Consider the following 17,452-nt stretch of genomic DNA (forward strand, 5'->3'; position numbering starts at 1 on the left):
CCACATCTTACCTTTTACTGGTCAGTACAAGTGTAAGAGCTGGCCCACCCAGCGCCCAGGGTCATTACAGAGATAAAATGGGAAGGAGCTTTCTGTAATCTTTGCATGCTGGGTAAGAAACAATAGATGAAACAGTTGCAGTGTGCTTTGGAGAGTGTCAAGTAAAATACAAGTGTTAAGTTGCTGCTGGGTTATGCCCAGGTATCTGCAATGGTGTTTCCAGGACATCATGATTTTGAGTCCCTTAGGTACCTCCAACCCCTGCTCTGAGTTATTGCTTCTCCTAACCTCCTCCATCATGCAGTCCTTAGGCTTAGACCCCACCCCACCCTCCAGCCCACCCCAAACACAAACTCCAAACACATTTCCAAGAGAGGCAGCCACAAAGTTTACTCTGTGTGTTGGGGGCAAGGGGAATGAACCAATGGCATACAACTCTCCCATCTTTCCAATGTGGGGTAAGAAGGGCCCAGTAAATGAGGTGTCCTGGGCCAGATACAGTACCATTGCAATTGATGCTGTTGTCCCCCTCCTTATACACAAGCACCCACATATACACACACCCCATCCCACACACAAGCATCCTGGCCACAATAAGCCTGCAACACACTATCCCCCAACACACACACATTCCATATGCACACACACACACACGTGCAAGCGCGCACACACACACACACACACAGGGATGGAAAGACTCCATGAGAACCTTCCCAGAAGCAAGCCCCACTCCCATGTCTTTGCCCATGCTGGTCCCTCCCCACCAGAATAGCACCTCAAGCTCTTGCCAGTCCCCCACCTCAATACAGCCTTCCAAGAGGCCAATATGGCCTTGTTTCTCCTCTCCTGGCCCCACCCTGGACTCAGTGACTCCCTCCTTGTTGCAGTCTCCTCCTTGATCCAGGTTCCCTGTCCTGGGCCCTGCTCTGGTTCCTCTCCTCCCCTGAGAGTTTCTGCAGGACTGAGTCAAGTCTCAGGACATTTTGGACCCCAGGGCCCAACACACAGCTCAATGTAGATAAATCAATAAGTCTTTGGAGAATGAATACATAACCAGCAAATCTTCAGTGTGAGTCTTTTGTGCTCAAACCCATTGCAGCCTCATAAGGATGATGACTGTTATTTAGATGGCAAACCCCAACTCAGAGGTCACCACCTCCAGGAAGCCCTCCTGATCACTCCAGTCCTTCCCAGGTCCTCTCAGTTCCAGATAGAAATCCCCTGTACCTAGAGCAGCCATCTGAGCAGCCCTTCTCCCCATGGGCATGGTCTCACTACACACCTCAGCATCTCTCTGGGGCAGAGGAGGGGCTCTGTTGCTGGAGAGATCTGGGTTCCAAATCAGGCTCCATGACTTCTTAGCTGTGGGTCTGTGTTACAGGTCAGTTAAGTTTTCTAGTCTTAGTACCCTCAGCTGTGAGATGAAAAGAATAGCATCCATCCTACAGGGCCGCAGAGTTTTAAATGAGGTCAACACTAGTCCCTGGCACCTCCCAGAAGGTGTGCTATCATCATTGACAATTATTATTCCTGTCACCAGCCAGACTGAAAGAGGGTAGCACCCAGGCCCCCTGCCACAGTGTTGGGCACACAGTGGATATCGATTGGGCAGATTTTGAATGGAACAGGTGGCAAGCTGGTTTTCAAAGTCTGGAGGCCAGTGGACTTCTCCCATCGGACTTCTCCCAATGGACTCTGTGCCTTCCAGCAGGGTCTGGGTCTCTGGGGCGTGTATCCTGGAGCTGGGGAAAGAAAGAAGAAACCAGCTTCCCAAAGACTTGTAAGGTCCATATCCATCCCATGGAGGCAGTGCAAGCCTTGAAGGAGTCCAAGGCCTGGGCTGCATGCCCTCAACGTACCCTCTCGAAGGGGCTGTGATGAACCTCCCCCCACCCAGCCCTGGGAGCTTCAGCGGAGGATTAGTGGGTGTTCTTACTATGCATGGCAAGAGGCCCTGAACCACTGGGCTGTGCTCGTCAATTTGAAATCAGGCTGTGATAGAGCTGGGCCGTCAATGGGGGTTTGCATATTCATGCAGCAGAGCCTTGAGATTTAGTCATGGCTCCAGGCCCAATTATGCAGGGGCTTATTAGCCTGGGATTCAACAAGGGAGCCCCACCAGGATCTGCACAGGATCATTGCATACATAACCAACGCATAGGGACCAGGCCAGGCACCATTTACCACGTGGTTCCTCCTCTCTGGGAGGCCAAGCCATGAACAGTGGAAAAGGCACTGGTTTGAATTCTGACTTTGACATTACAACTGTTGAAAATGGCCTCTCACCTCCTCATCTGTGAAATGGATGAAATTATCTTTACCTCACAGGCTTACTGAACGGATTGCAGACATGTTTGGGAAATGCCCTTGGTGGCCCCTAAGACATTGACACACTCATAAATACTAGCTGTTGACACTGAAATCCTGCCCCTTCTCATTCCAAGCAGCCTTGGTTTGGTGCTTCCCGAAATGTGTCAGCTCAGGACAAAAGAGAACAGTCCCTAACAACACCTACCATTCCTAGGTCACAAGCACTTACTCTGTACCTCATACTCTGTTATAACATCTCGTTAATTCCTCCCAACCATCCATTTTACAGATGGGGAAAGTGAGGCTTAGCCAGTTAAATATCTGTCAAAGTGTAACAGAGCCACTTTATGGTAAAGGTGAATTTGAATCCAAGTTCAAAGACTATTCTGGGTTCCACTGAATATCAGTAGCTTAGAAAAGTGGCCAGTGGTACAGGTAGAAAGTGACTTTTTTCAAAACAAATGTTTGAATGCAGATAATAACTAACTTTTATGGAGCATTTCCCATTAACATAGTTGATATCCATTAGCTCATTCATTCCCCCATCAGCCTTATGAAATCAGTGGCATTTTATGGAAGAGGGAACAGTAGCTCAGAGAGGTTATACGCAAACCTCAGATTACCAATGGGCCAGTATGAGAGACAGGGCATTGGATTATAAATTGTAGAGCCTTTGAATCAGACAGACCTGAGCTTAAAATTTGAGGCACCGTCTTGCTGTGTGATCTTGAGCAAATCATCAGCCCTCTCCATGCCTTGGTTTCGGCCCTCTCCCAGAGTTGCTGTGAGAACTTTTGAGCTATTTCACCTTCTTCCTTGTCTAGATTAAGCAAGATTACACAGATAAAGCGCTTAGCTCAATAAAAAAAAAAAAAGTTAAAACCACTTTTTTTTTTCTTTCCATAGACTCTGTGTCCATGACCTGGTTGCTTTTAAAGGGTTGAGCTATTTTAGTGCTCACAGTTGCTGCCCACTGCTCAGTCTGGTTCCAGAGCACACGTCAGATGCCCAGTGTGGCCTGGCATCCTTCTGTCAGGGTCAGTCTCTTCGGCTGGCCTGGAGTCACCATGCATCAGAGGACAATGCCCCACCTGCCCTGCCTCCTTCTGCCACCCCAAGATGCAGGGACCAGGGGAGAGGCACCAGCACCCAGCCCTGGGCACAGGAACTGCAAGGGAGGAAGGGAAAAGAGAAGGGGGCCATTCTCCAAACCTCTTGGACCTGGGGACCTGGGTACAAAGCTGAGCAGCCAAATGGGTGCCGAGTACCTGCCTGCTTCTCACTCACAAAACCTCACTCAGAAACTGCAAAAAAGCTGCGTCTACCTGGAATAAGAGATGTCATTTACTAATTCCCCCAAAGGCCCATGTGGGCAAGCAGACACACGCCATTAAAAAATCACAGCTCTGGGGCTCAGTCGGTTAAGCATCTGTCTGCCTTCGGCTCAGGTCATGATCCCAGGGTCCTGGGATTGAGCCCCAAGTCAGGCTCCCTGCTCAGTGAGGAGTCTGCTTCTCCCTCTCCCTCTGCTCCCCCTGCTTGTGCTCTCTCTCTCTGACAAATAAATAAATAAATAAATAAAATCTTAAAAAAAAATTACCGCTCTGCCAATCAGCTGCCCAAGAGTCAAAATCAAAAGCGGTATTCTCTCTAAGAAATCCTCCAGCACCATCCGGGCCCCGGACTCCAACAACCTTGCCTCCACGAACCTTCTACCTCCCTCCCCTACATCACATCTCCAGCAAGGTTCCAAAGTTGGAAGCAACACAGGTGGCAGCCAAGGACCATCTTAACCGGAGACCAGGATGCCCAGAGCTGGGCATCCCCCCACCCCCCCGCCCCTGCTCACACACACACCTCCTCCAGGGCCAGCAGGGGCCAACCAGGGCTGGCTGGAGTTCATCTCTTTCCTCCATTCACCCAGTCCCAGGGGAGGGCCTCTGGATGGAGATCATAGGCCAGGAGGTAACCAGCAAGAACAGGAGGGGCAGCACTTGAATAATCTACAAACTGGGTAAAGATATCATTTATATTGCTTCAGACGTGAGGCGGGATTTTCCCACTTGAGGGTAGAACCTGTCTCGAAGTGGAAGAGCAATCCGGTTAGCAGATGCTGTTCCTCTGCAGGAGTAGGAATGCCAGAAACGGCTGACAGGTCTAGCGGAGGCTGATCTGTTTTAGCAACCTGAGTTCCTTGTCCGTGGAACAATGGCGCGCACCTTGGTCAAAAGAGACAAAGCGCACCAACTGCCCCCCGAGAGCTGCTCCAGAGTGATCATTAAGGGAAAGAGCAGGTGCAGAACAGTGTTCAGAGTTTTATATTCTTCGTGAACAAAACCACACAAATGTGCATTTGCTAAGTCGGGAAGAATACAAACCAAGCTGTTAGCAGAAATTACCACTGGGGAAAGAGATTGCCTCAGGAGAGGGGGAGTTTTTACTTTCTGTCTCCTTTTCTCTATACTGTTTACATTCTTTGCAAGCACGTCTTACGTAAACAGTTTTTCAAATGGTGTTTTTCATTGGGAGAAAATAGAAGAATCCAGACAGAAAAGCACCCACCGAGGCACCCCACTGGAAGTGAGGCTGCTTCCCAAGCAGCCCCAGAAGGCTAACAGACATCCTGGAGGCTCTGGGGAAGGAACTTAAATCAGCCCAGAAGCCACAGTGTGGCAGTGGTCATAAATTCATGTCAACTGGAAGGTTCTGCTCATTTCCAGAGGTGTAACCGTAGCCTTGAACATTGCAGTCAGTGTTCCTTTGCACAGTCTTTCCCATTCATCCAAACCCTACAAACCCAGAGCCCAGTGAGTGGAGGCAGATGGGGACCAGTTGGTCAAGAGCAGTATTCAGCTGGCTGGAAAAATCCCCTCGATCCCACTATAAAGTCAGACACCCCAGTAGAAGTCTTTCCAAAATCTACCCTCTCAGGATCCCCCAGGATTCCCCCATCCATCCATCCATCCATCCATCCACCCATCCATCGTGCAAAATTTTATTGAGTATCTGCTGTGTACCGAGCACCATTCTAAGAACTGGGGAGAGGGGGGAAGGCTCACTGGTGATCCACACAGATGACGCTTTACCTTTGCAAAGCCTATAGTCCATGGAGAAGACAGACAACCAAACTATAATGTGATTACAGCAGTGTGGCCAGCACCATGGTGGGGAAGGTCACGGCTCCGTGGACCTTCAGGGAAGGGGAGTAGAGAAGCCCTAGGGCACAGGGTGAGGCTGGGGGCTAGTGGACGTGACCTGCCGACTGAACCCTGAAGGAAGGATGGAAGCCAGCCCAGGGGGAACAGCATGAGTGGTGCACGAAACAGTGAGAAGGGAGAGAATGAGAAGTTCTGAAAATAAGCTGATGGCAATATCAGGGGAGAGTGGATATGTCGGGAGCCTCCCCAGAAATGCTCTGATGCAGCATCCCCCTCAGAGTGTTTGATGGGGAGGCTTGTTTGTAGCAATGCGCCCGGAGTGTGGTTTGTAAGATCTCACCTCCCTGCCCTGCCCATATTCCCCAAAGAGTTTGGGCTCTGGGGTCAAACAGAACTTAGTGACAGTCCTGGGCTTCACTTTGGGCAAATCTCAAACAAACAAACAAACAAACAAACAAACAAACAAACAAACAAAAACTTTGTGAGCCTCAGTTTCCCCATCTGTAACATCGGGCTAATAGCAATACTTACTTCACAGGGGTGTTGTGAGGAAGCAAACTGAGCCCTAGCACCAATCCCTGGCACATCATAAGGTGTTCATAAAGGAAAACTGTCGTTCTGCCTGGATTGACCATGACTTGGTGAGTATCAAAGCTCAATGATAGGCACATGAGAGCTCAATGGACTATTCTGTTTTCTTCTGAGTATTTTTGAAATTATTATGGTAAAATATATGTTTAAAAACTATGTCTCATATTATTTCTGCGAGTACTGCTCTGATCCATGCTCCTCTGGGGAGTGTTCCTGTTCATTAAAGGGAATCAGAGTATGACAATTACAAGAGACCAGAACCTCCCTCCAAAATTCTTCACTTTCACCTGCCAAGTTCATTCTCCCCAGTATTCAGAGGGGCTTGAGAGAGAGCCTGCACCCCCTGGCCCATCCTGATCCCATGGCTTGTTTCCAATGCCAACATCAAAGCTTCAAAATCAGGTGTAAAATGGAAATACTGAAATTCAAGGTTTATTTATTTTTCATCTAAAAAAAGAGAGAGGGGCGCCTCGGTGGCTCAGTTGGTTAAGCGACTGCCTTCAGCTCAGGTCATGATCCTGGAGTCCCAGGATCGAGTCCCGCATCAGGCTCCCCCCTCAACGGGGAGTCTGCTTCTCCCTCTGACCCTCTCTCCTCTCGTGTTCTCTCTCTCATTCTCTCTCTCTCAGATAAATAAATAAAATCTTTAAAAAAATAAAATAAAATAAATTTAAAAAATTTAAAAAGAGAGAAAAATCAAGCATTCCTAATGCTAAAATACGGATTGAAGCTATGCTCGCAAAGAAGTAAAGTGTGCAGCCTTACTTGTTACACATAAAAGAACATGTTTTCTTGCCTAAGAGTCTGGAAAAATGGCAACTCGAAGGGAAACACATGGATTAACCCTTATTTCTTTTGATTCCAGTGAGAGGAGAACTTTCCCCAAACTTGGTTAGCCAGCTGGAAGAAAGTTACTGACTTGACTATGGAGATTCGTTGATGAATATGAATACAAAAAGATAGAAAAATTTTTTTAAAGTATGGATTGAGAGTAATCTATGTAAATTATTCACAAGTCAAACACAGACTGGGTGTGAGCACTCAAAAAATGTTTGTCCAATGGGACTGCATGATCAGTGAAGTCTGGAGGAACTGGTCTCCAAAATATGGCCCCTCTACCGTGTCATCAGCGCTCCATGCAGAGGGGGACCTGGATGCTTTGTCATCTGCCGAGCAGAGTCATCTGCTCACACAGATAGGAGGAAAATGTAGTGGAAGGCATAACTTCTATCCGAATTTCCAGGGCCAGGCGTGTATCTCATGCACTCAGGCAGTCCTGAAAATAATTAGTCACAGAGACGTAAACTCTGGGAATAAAGAAAGGGGCCTCTCACCAATTAGGGACAGTCATGCCCACTGCATCTGCAAGGTGTCCCCCTCCCCACCACCAAAAGGGAGAAGGGAGAGCTATTATAAGAGAAGGTGGTCAAGAGACCCTAAGGAGAAGGGGCATGGGAGGTTGCTGATGGAGACAGATAGGTCCAAATGGAGCATTTGGAGTTGGGGACCTAAGATCCTACTGGGCCATCAACGAGGACCCCAAGGCCAGGACCTTCAACCAATCCTAAGGAGTGGGAGCTTCCGTCTGGGGTCCTCTCTGCCGGCAGCCTGGGCCCAAGAAGCAGGGCTGTCTCTTCTTGCCTGACCCTTTGGAGGGTGCTGAGACTCCCTACATCAGAGGATGTAAGAAAGAGTAGGAAGTGTGTCCCACCCATTTGATCTCTTCTCAAAGGCCTGTGAACTCTGGGAGGTGGACGTGCTTGGTCTGTGCAGCTGGGCAGAGGCTCGGCCTGGAGGTCAAGTCCTGGTTCAGCCTTTTAGCTTTGTGAACCTGGGCATGTCGCTGGACCTCTTAGAGCCCTAATTTCCCTGCCTCCCCAATGAACAGAACAAGAACTTTTGACTTCCTAGAGATGTCAGTATAGTAATCCCATCCTAACAACACAGAAAATGGACCCAAAAGCAATTAGGAAATTAAGACAATACTTTCTAAGTATGATTGGTAATAATTCTCTACTCAGCTAGAGATGAGAAGGGTGAGGGTCTGGAGCAAATGGTTTCTTGCATTCCACAAGAACCCCAAGACGGATAGCCCACCAAGTTGGCAGCAGGGGGAGGCCTGGTGTCCCCATCCCTCCCTGCCTCCATCTCAGGGCATCCTCCAGAGATCATGGGATCGTGGACTTCACTGAGTCCGGAGGGGCCTGCCTGGGATATGGAGAGTGTGCAGACGCAGAGGTTGTCCTGGGCGGGTGTGCTCCTGCCTCCAGCCTGCCATCTCATCAATCTATCATCCTCTTAGCAGGTGACACCTCTTGAAGCTCCTCTCGGCTGCCTGGGCATTAGAATTGCAAGAAGCCCAGTTGCGTCAGGGAATACAGATGGAGGAATCTCAGATTCAAATGTGTCTAAGTATTGTGACCAGCCAGACCGGGGCAAGGCATCTCTACTGCCCTGCCACCGAAGGGGAGTGGCGGGGGTTTTGTTAGAAGTACAAATTGCTTCTTAATGCAGAGGATAAAGCTGGGCTCGGGCACCTCCTTAGAAATTCCTCCCGCTCCCAGGGAAGCCACCACTGCATGTCAATTTTAATTTTTGAAATTTAAACCGAGGGCTTTGTGTCTAAGCTCCATCTCATCGGAGGAAGGGGAGGAATAAGTCAAAAAGGATTAGGGGCCCATGGGGGATTGCAGATCCATAGCAATTAGACTTCATTTGGGTCTCAGACATTTGGTTTTAATCGTATTTCTGGATGATACAATCGACAAGGCATCAGAAATTGATACGTATGCAACTGTAGATGGGGCCCGACTCTGCCCTCCCCAATTCCCAGGCTCAGCTGGGTTTGGGCTCCACAATCAGGGGGGTGGGCTGGGGTGGGGTGGGGAACTGCGCTTCCGTTTGGGTCTGGAACTGGAGAGATGGTGGTTTGTGTGTGTGTGTGTGTGTGTGTGTATGTTTTCCCCCGGCTCTCTTTGAGCACTTTATCCCTGGACTCAAAGCAGATGCAATCATCGCTAATATTCAAGTGAATGACAATGAAACCTTATTCAAATAAAATAAGAGCATAAAGAGGAATAGCGACAGTGACAAGACTCAAGGCATGGGGTGTAATTGTCTCTCAGATCGGACTCACGGCTTTCAGCATCCTCCAAGAATTAAAGTCCAGCACAATGCGATTTGGGGGCAGACATCCAGCCTTGAACACTGTCACACACCGCATGGACATGGACCTACGAATGTGTGTGTTTGTGCACGTGTGTCCCTTGGATTAGTGATGACAGCCATAACATATATCTATATGAGGGGTGCATGTGCGCACGCGTATTTCCAGCTTTACCCGGGTACATGCACTCCAGGGTCGCCTCTGCGCACACACTCCCATTTCTTTTCAAACAACTAACTGGTCAAAACGAGCTCAGTAGGCACTAACAGGTTGCTAGCTGGTTATTTTGTAGGTAACTTACTGTTTATTGGAACTCAGTGATTTAAAAACGAAACAGAAAAGTAAAAAGAAAAAAATCAAAGCCATGTGGGGTGTTTTCCTAACTCGTGAATGTGGAATTATGAAGGGAAGTAAAGAGGGGACACCAAACGAGCACATTGGGGTTCAGAGCAAGTGCCCCACATCACCGTGCAAATGGAAGGCAAGACCCCAGAAAAAGGATGCCCCCCCAATAGTGTCTATCTTACCACACGGTTCTGGGTGAATTCGGGGAACTGATGGTCCACAGAATTGTCTCTGTTTACCAGCTCTTTTGAGAGATGTGGATCTAGCTGGTGTATGAATAAATGGACCTGTGCTGAGTATACTATGTGTAAGAGTGGGTGTATTTCTGCGGAGGACTTCTGCACTTCCTTTCAGGGGCAAACATCTCAGAGATCACCTGCTGCAGAGTGCCTCATTCATGCTTCCCATTTGCAGCCCAGCTAGCCTCCTCCCCCCTCCCTTCTCCAGAAACTCTTGCCCTTTGACCTCCTCCCATAAGGCTATCCTCTCCAGGGTCTTCTAACTTCCCCCCACCCTCCTCTGGGCTCTTCCTGTTCGGGGCTGCAGCCCAGGGGAGCACATCCCCAAAGGGAGGGAGGCTGCCCCTCCTCCCCACATCTCTGCACCCACCCCAGGTGGCAAGGCAGAGGCAGTGGTCAGCAAGCAGGGTATATATGAGGTTACTCAGGGCCCAGTTAAGGTCTTTACGCCAAGGTGGACGTCTGAAGGCCCCCCGGTCCTGGGGCCACGCTGAGAGAGAGTCGGAGCCCATGGTCTAAAAACATAATTTAATGCATCAAGGTGGGTCTGACTCGGGAGTGCAGTGGCGAGATGAATTTTCCATTTGCTGGGATTCTGCTGCAGGTGGTTTCTGGCTGACGGACAGGGAAATTTGCACAGGTATTTTGGGTCACAAAGAAGGATGCCCCAGAGAGCTCCTGCTCACTTTGGCCTACCTCGCTGGCCAGGACTGGAAGCCCTCTGTCTCAGGGCACTCGGAGAAGGAGGGGGACTGGAAGGGCAGGCATCCCGCCAGGCCTGTCCAGTCCAATCAGGTTTGCAAAGTCTGAACTGAGCTGCCTCCGCCTCCGGGGTTTGGGTTCACGCTCACCTTGCCACTCAGGCATCCCCTTCTCCCTCCCCAGGTAGGGGACAGGGACCAGGAGGACAGCGCAGAGTGGAGCGTGGTGGGAGTCGCAGACACACTGAGGTCGGAGCGGGGCAGGGAGGACGGCAGGGATGTGTCTTTTCCGTAGATGTCAGGAAGTGTCATGAAGCGAGAGTGGTCCTCTCCAGCCGGGGAACAGCTCTCCGCCAGGGGCACAGGGTGGCCTGAGGCCACTCCGCCCCGCGCTCCCTGTGCTCCTAATCCGGGTACAGAAGAAAGCCCGAGAATGTGCTGTATTTGTTGTTGTTGCCTCCGTGCGCCTTCCCGCCGTCCAGCTTCACGTACACCTCGTCCCCTGAATCGAGGTGCAGCACCACGCTGTTACTAGCGTAGTCGTAGTTCTGGTCGGCGTCCTGAGCGATGGCACTGGCCCGGACCTGGGGGCGAGCCGCCAGAGCAGGTGGGCCAGGGCACCCCTGCCTGCGCCTTCCCCACCCCCAGATGGCACTCCCCCCCGAAACCCCGCCGGCCTTCTGCCCGCAGCTCCAGGGACCACACTCCCACCCAGGCTCCTCTCTCTGTCTCCTCTCTCTCTCCAACTTGGCCAGCTCCTTTCCGGTCCCCTCCTCTCGGCAGCCGGCAAGTCGAGTCCCGGAAGGAAGGAGAGAGGGGGCTTCATAAACTCTGACCCAGCGGGGAACGGGGAGAACCAGGGAAGCAGGGCCGAGAAGAAAGAAGACTGGGGGGCAAAAGGGAGACGGGGGCGCAAAGGGAGAACTAAAGAAGAATGAGGTTTCCGAGGAGCCCGCGGGGCTGCTGGCGGGTACGCTAGTAGCTGGCAAGTGCGGGTGGCGGGGTCTCTGGGCGCTCGGGGCACAGCCTGCCGCGCTACACTGGGACAAACGCGACCAGGGCGCACCGGGAAGCTGGATGCTGCGGCGCGCTCCCTCCCGGGGCTCGCCCGGGCGCTGGCGAGTGGGGAGAAAGGAGTCTGGCTTCCCAGGCGGTTTGGGGCGCGGGGTGGGGAGGAGAGTCTGCGGGGATTTGCGGGGGCCGGCGGCGGTGAAGGGTGACTGACCTGCCCGTTCTTGCAGAGGTCCGCCCACATGCTGGTGCCGTCGCCGCCGCGCATGAGGATGTGGTAGGTGAAGAAGTAGATGCCGCGCACCTGGCAGCTGAACTTGCCGGTCGTGGGGTCGTAGTGATTGCCGAGATTGGTGACCACGTCGTCGAACTTGAGCACCTCGTAGCCTTCGTGGGGGCTCTTAAGACCCACGTAGAAGGCGATCTTGGGACCGCTGAAGGCGGCGCTCAGCGCGCCGGTCACTTCGCCTTCGGAGTCGCCGCCGCCCCCGGTTCCGCCACTTACCACCCCGACACCGCCTGTCGCGCCCGCCGTCAGCTGCAGGCCGGGCAGCCCCGGCCGCCCCGAGTCGCCCTTCTCCCCCGGGGGACCCCTGGGTCCAGGCGGGCCCGGCTCTCCAGGGGGCCCCCGCGGCCCCGGCTTGCCGGGTCGCCCCGGGTCGCCCTTGGGTCCCTGGATGAAGGGGGGCGGAGGGTTGGCGCTCAGGTCCTGCATGACTTCCAGGGCGGCAGTGCTGGGTCCGGGCGGCGGCGCCTTGGCGCCCGCGGGCCCCCCGCCGGGTGCGGCGCTGTACGGGTCGCAGATCATGCGGCAGGTGCCCATCATCTCGTAGTGCGCCGCGCCGGGGGGCGCCGCCTGCAGCAGCAACGGCACGGCGATGAGCAGCCCCAGCGCCATGGCCAGGAGCACGCCGACGGCCGCCAGGCAGGCCCGCCGCCGCCGCTGCCACAGCCGGGAGGCGACCGCCACCAGCTCCTCCTTGCCGCCCGCCGAGGTAATGGTGGGGCGGCGCGGGCGGCCCCGCTCCGCGCGCTCGGGGGCCGACTCCGCGGATCCCGGCCGCGCCCCCGACGTGGCGACCCCCTGCTCCGGGCGCCCGACCACTTCTAGCGAGAGGCGCCTCGGCCCAGGTGCCGGCGCCCAGCGCGCTGGGGCTGCTCGGGGAAGCCGCGGAGTCCGGCGCGCATGGCCGGGGGAGCCCAGGCTGAGGCCGGCGCCCCACGGGTCCGGGCGGCGGCGGCCGGGAGCGCCGGGTGCGGCTGCGGCGTCCCGCGCGGGCTCGGCGGCGCTGCCTCCTGCCCGGCTCGGCGGGGCTCGGCGGGGCTCGGCGCGCAGTGAGGGCGCCCCGGCTCCGCGGCGCGCTCTGCTCTGCTCTCCCGCTGCTCGCTGGCTCCCGCGCGGAGGGGGGACCCAGCTACCCTGACGTAAGGAGTCCGGGGCTGAGCGGCGGAGGCGGCGAGGCAGCGCGCGCTGCCATCACTCGGGAGACGGCGCCCTCATGTCATCAGCCTTCGGTCCTCCTATCCCGCGGCGTCCTCGGCCGAGGCGGCAAAGGCGCGGCTCCTCCTGCGGCGCCCGGGAGCCACAAGTGGGCGCAGCGGGCGCAGCCCCGGCCCCCGCGCCTCTGACACACCCACCGGCGGCCACCCTCGCGCGCCTCCCACCCACCGCACACACACGCCCGCGCGCGCACTCACGGGCGGAAGGCCACCGCCGCCCGGCCCCCAAGGTTCCCGGAATCCCGGTGCCAGCAAGGTCCTTCGGGGGCGTCACCTAATCCATGCCCCCTGCCTGCAAGCGGGACCAGACTTCAACCCAAGTCAAGAGAGCTCAGTCCCTCGAGGCCCTGGAACGAAGGACTCTCTGAAAGCCCTCCTGACTTACTTCTTCAGAACGAAATAAATCTTGCGTCTGGAAGCTCTTTCGCACACCTAGCCCGAGAACGGCAAGCTGTTAAATAGGATCCAGAAGACCACCCCATCAACTCTTTGAAAACCTCAAAGCCCCCGATACAAGAGTTTATTAGCCTCGGCCCCTTTCTTCCACCGAGAAAATCATTGGCCTTTACCCTCTGTATAAAGAGCATTTGAATGCAAATCCTTGACACCCAGCACTTGGTGGTAACCTTGGGACACCCAGCTCCCACTCCCCACCCACCACTACCAGGCAGATCCACAGACAGGTTCCTTTGAACATAACCGGCTCTCCCTCCTAGTGAGGTCGGTTTAGTTATATATTTTTTTAAAAAGTAGTCCAAAACCATTCGGAGCCAAAGTTTTGAATAAGCTGTGACACCAGATTTAGAGAATTATCCAACTCCAAAGCAGCATGAGAGGATAAAGGAAGGATGGGAAACGCTCCTGTGTACTGCGAAGACCAGAAATCAAAAGCCCTGGGCTTCACATTCCCTTCTCTGAGACTATCTTCCTAAAGCTCCAGACGCCCCCCACCCTGACATAGGAATGCCCCCTCCCGGGGGGGGGGGGGGCCTGGGAAGAAAGTCCAAGTGCTGATATCAGTGCTTGGCAATGCATCAGCATCTCTGGAACAATCGTGCACCCTCCTGAGGCTATTGCTTTGAGAAGAACATACATTTATCAGGTGTTGTGTTCTTGTGCATTACTTAAAAATCCATTTTGTTTCTCTGGTCACTCTGGGTCATTTCCCCATCCCACCCCACAGTGCTCCAGCCTCTTTTTATTCATGGGTGTATTTCCCAGGGCATAGCGTAAGATCTGTCACCTAGTATGTATAGGCCCTCAGTACATATCTGTGGAAAAGATGACTGAACCTAGCCTGAAGCAAACTTTACCCAAGGGAGAAGGGGGAGAAGAAACTCATTTATTGGGCACCCACTTTGATGTATCAGGTGCTTTGCACCTGCTCTTCACTTTCTCCTCCCAACATCCCTATGGATTAGCAATTACTCTTCCATTATACAGATGAGAAAACAGAGGTTTTGTAAGTGTGCTGCCCAGTATCCCCCATCCACATGACAGAGCTCAACTCCTCATTCCCTGACCAGGGGCTCTGAGAACGTGGCGGTGAACTCTGTTGCCAGCTAGCTCCTGGGCACATTCTTCATTGGTTCGGGAGCGCTCCATTCCCTTCCCTAGGGCCACCCCTAAAACTCGTGAGCCACAGTGATTCCAGGAGCCACACTGTCTGGTCCCAATCCCAGGTCTGCAGCTTTGTATCTGTGTGACTTTGGGCAATTGCTTCACCTCTCTGAGCCTCAGTCTCCATGTGTGAAGAATGGGAATGCCAAAAGTACCTGTCTCAGAGTTGTTAAGAGACTAAATGAGTTAATTAATATAAAGGCCTTAGAACAATAGCTGGCTTGGGGCGCCTGGGTGGCTCAGTTGGGTAAGCAACTGCCTTCGGCTCAGGTCATGATCCTGGAATCCCAGGATCGAGTCCCGCATCGGGCTCCCTGCTCAGCAGGGAGTCTGCTTCTCCCTCTTGTGCTCTGTCTCTAAACTAAATAAATAAAATCTTTAAAAAAAAAAAAAAAAAGAACAATAGCTGGCTCAGTAAAGGTTAGCTTTATTATTATTACCTATTGATACCTTAGACCCCCACCACTATGATCAAGACCACTAAGATGAGACATGTAGGTAGTAAGCAGGGTGGGGGGTAGATTTGTGAATTAAAAAGGAGAGAGGCCCAAGACCACCCACATGCTCTATCCTTCCCCAAAGGAGAGAAGGGGGACGGGACCACCCTCCCTCCTCAGGCCACCCTGCTCTGACTACCTGCCCTCCACCAAAACTCTCCAGAGTGTTTCTGGTCCCCAGTTCCACCAGGAAAAATGTTTTCCAGGCAGACCATCACTCAATTTGAAACCCCCAGCCCTGTAGACCACCATCCCCAAATCCCCGTGTTTTCACCCCTGCAGGATCTGGGCAGGGAAGAAGCAAGGAGGGGCAAATGTTTGAGACCCAGGCTTTCACCCTCGCAGACTCAGGCAAAGCAACCTTTCCCAGGGATCAGCATTCCCGGGAGCACCAATGGCCTTGAAGGGAGGAGGGCTTCTCCCCAAGGCAGCTAGAACAGGTGGAGAGCAGGTGGTCTCCTGCCCCAGGCCACGTGAGTCATCAGATCCTTCCCCTGCCCCCCTCCCTCCCTCTCACCATGGCAGAGCCAGACGGAGTGGCCTGCTGGAGCATTTGACACCCCTCCCCATCAGCCTGGCTTCTGCTCTCCCTGAGTGATTCTCGTTATCGGTGACCGTCTTCTCATTAATATTAGTTACAACCTTTCTTGGCATATTGCCTTCCATTTAGACCATGGTTTTACATTTTAAGGCCCAGTAGTGACTCAAATCTGCCTCAAATTGCCCTAGTAAGCCAGCCTGCATTTCTTGCACCAACATCTCCACCTTCTTAATAAGGCCTTGTGGTCTGTGATATATATTTGGACAGTTGGTCACACACTGTCTTATCTGATACTCTAATGAACCCCACCAGGAATGAGCCCTACTTTTCTTTCATCGGTACTCCAGTGTCTTCAATGTGGGATGCCAGTCCCTGCTCATCTCTCTGGACTCATCCCTAAGTATCCTTCAAGTTCTGTCTAAGTGTCACTTCCCTGTCCGAAGTCTTCCTGACCTTCTCCAAGCAGAGTTGACAATTCCTGCCCATGAACCCTTAAAGCACCTTGAATAGGGGCCTCTGAGTGGCTCAGTCAGTTAAGCGTGGAATTCATGGGTCTTGCTGATGGATTCAAGATGGAAGTTAAGAGAGGAGAAGGAAGAGGATGAGAAATCAAGGTCACCTCCTAAGAAATGGCTTCAGCAGCTGGGTGAATGGACATGAGAAGGGGGATATTTGGGGAAGGATAATCCATTGTGGGAGATGGGAGGTGAGAGATGGATGGAATTGTGAGCTCAGTTTGGTAATGTTAAGTTTGAGACATCAGTGAAATATTTGATGAAGATATCACCTGGGCAGTGCAGATGAGTCTAGTACTCAGAGGTAAGGTAAAAAATGGAGATATACACCAGAAAGTCCTCAGGATACAGATTATTTGTAGCCTTGAGAGTGAGGAATGGAGAATGGGGGATGGAGAGAGGGAGAGGGAGAGCCCAGTCTCATGATGAACAAGCTCTCCACCCCAGTCATTCTGAAGCTGGATAGAGGAGAAGGGGAAATCTTCAACAGAGATTGAGAAGAAGTGGCCAGAGCAGGGAAGAAAACTAAGAGGATGGTTTACAGGGAAAAGCATTTCAAGAGGGAAGATATGATCAGTTATTTGGAAAGCTGCTAAAAGACAGAGTAAGATGAAGACAAAAAGTATCCAGTTGATGTGGCAGCACTGAAGTTATTGGGGACTGTGGGAAGGATAATGGCATGTGCTCACAAAAACATTTCCTTTTCCTCTTGGGCACAGGCAAACTGCATTTCCCAGCTTCCCCTGAAGACGGGTGAGGACATATGCTTGAACTCTGGCCAAGAGAATGTGAGCAGAAGTGATATAAGCCATTTTCAGGCCTGGCCGCTATATTTTCCTATGCAATCTTCCAAGCTCTTTTTTCCTTTATTTGGCAGCTAGACCCAGAGGCTTCTGAGGTCCCAGGGGGTGCAGAGCCACTTGATGAATGGAGCCTGAATCTCTTGAGCCCAAGATCATGACCTGAGTGCATGGAGCAGAGCCCCCTTTCCCCTCTTGCCCAGCCAACCCACACCAAACCATGAACTGAGTGAGAAATAAATCTGGATTGTGTTAGGTTACTAAAATTCGGGGGTTATCTGTTACAGCAGTCAGGCTTGCCTGACTAATACAGGACTTTAATAAGATCCTTCCCAGTCGGGAGGCAGGGGAAAACACTGGATTGCAGTGAACTGAAGATGCGTGTTAGATGAGAAAAGGGAAACTGTGCACAGACAACTCTTGAGAAGCTTGAGAAGGAAGGGGACAGAGAACTGGGG

The 17,452-nt window shown here is 52.6% G+C and overlaps 1 protein-coding gene across 3 annotated transcripts; it reads right to left on the reverse strand.

Moving 5' to 3' along the window:
* Positions 1-10,870: 10,870 nt before the first annotated feature.
* Positions 10,871-12,419, reverse strand: C1QL2 (complement C1q like 2). Of its 3 annotated transcripts, none has more exons than XM_035006658.1 (3): positions 12,064-12,419; positions 11,736-12,021; positions 10,871-11,094 (listed from the first exon to the last, which is right to left on the reverse strand). In XM_035006658.1, exons 1-3 carry the CDS (start codon positions 12,417-12,419, stop codon positions 10,915-10,917), a joined length of 822 nt encoding a protein of 273 aa, XP_034862549.1. In that variant the 3' UTR covers positions 10,871-10,914. The 3 variants fall into 3 exon arrangements, with proteins under 3 accessions (XP_034862549.1, XP_034862550.1, XP_034862548.1); XM_035006659.1 differs by having other exon boundaries at positions 11,736-11,989; positions 12,038-12,419; XM_035006657.1 differs by having other exon boundaries at positions 11,736-12,419.
* Between the last annotated feature and the right edge of the window lie 5,033 nt (positions 12,420-17,452).

Source organism: Mirounga leonina, unplaced genomic scaffold (genome assembly GCF_011800145.1).
Source record: "Mirounga leonina isolate KUSES-001 unplaced genomic scaffold, KU_Mleo_1.0 Mir_151, whole genome shotgun sequence".
Lineage (NCBI taxonomy): Eukaryota > Metazoa > Chordata > Mammalia > Carnivora > Phocidae > Mirounga > Mirounga leonina.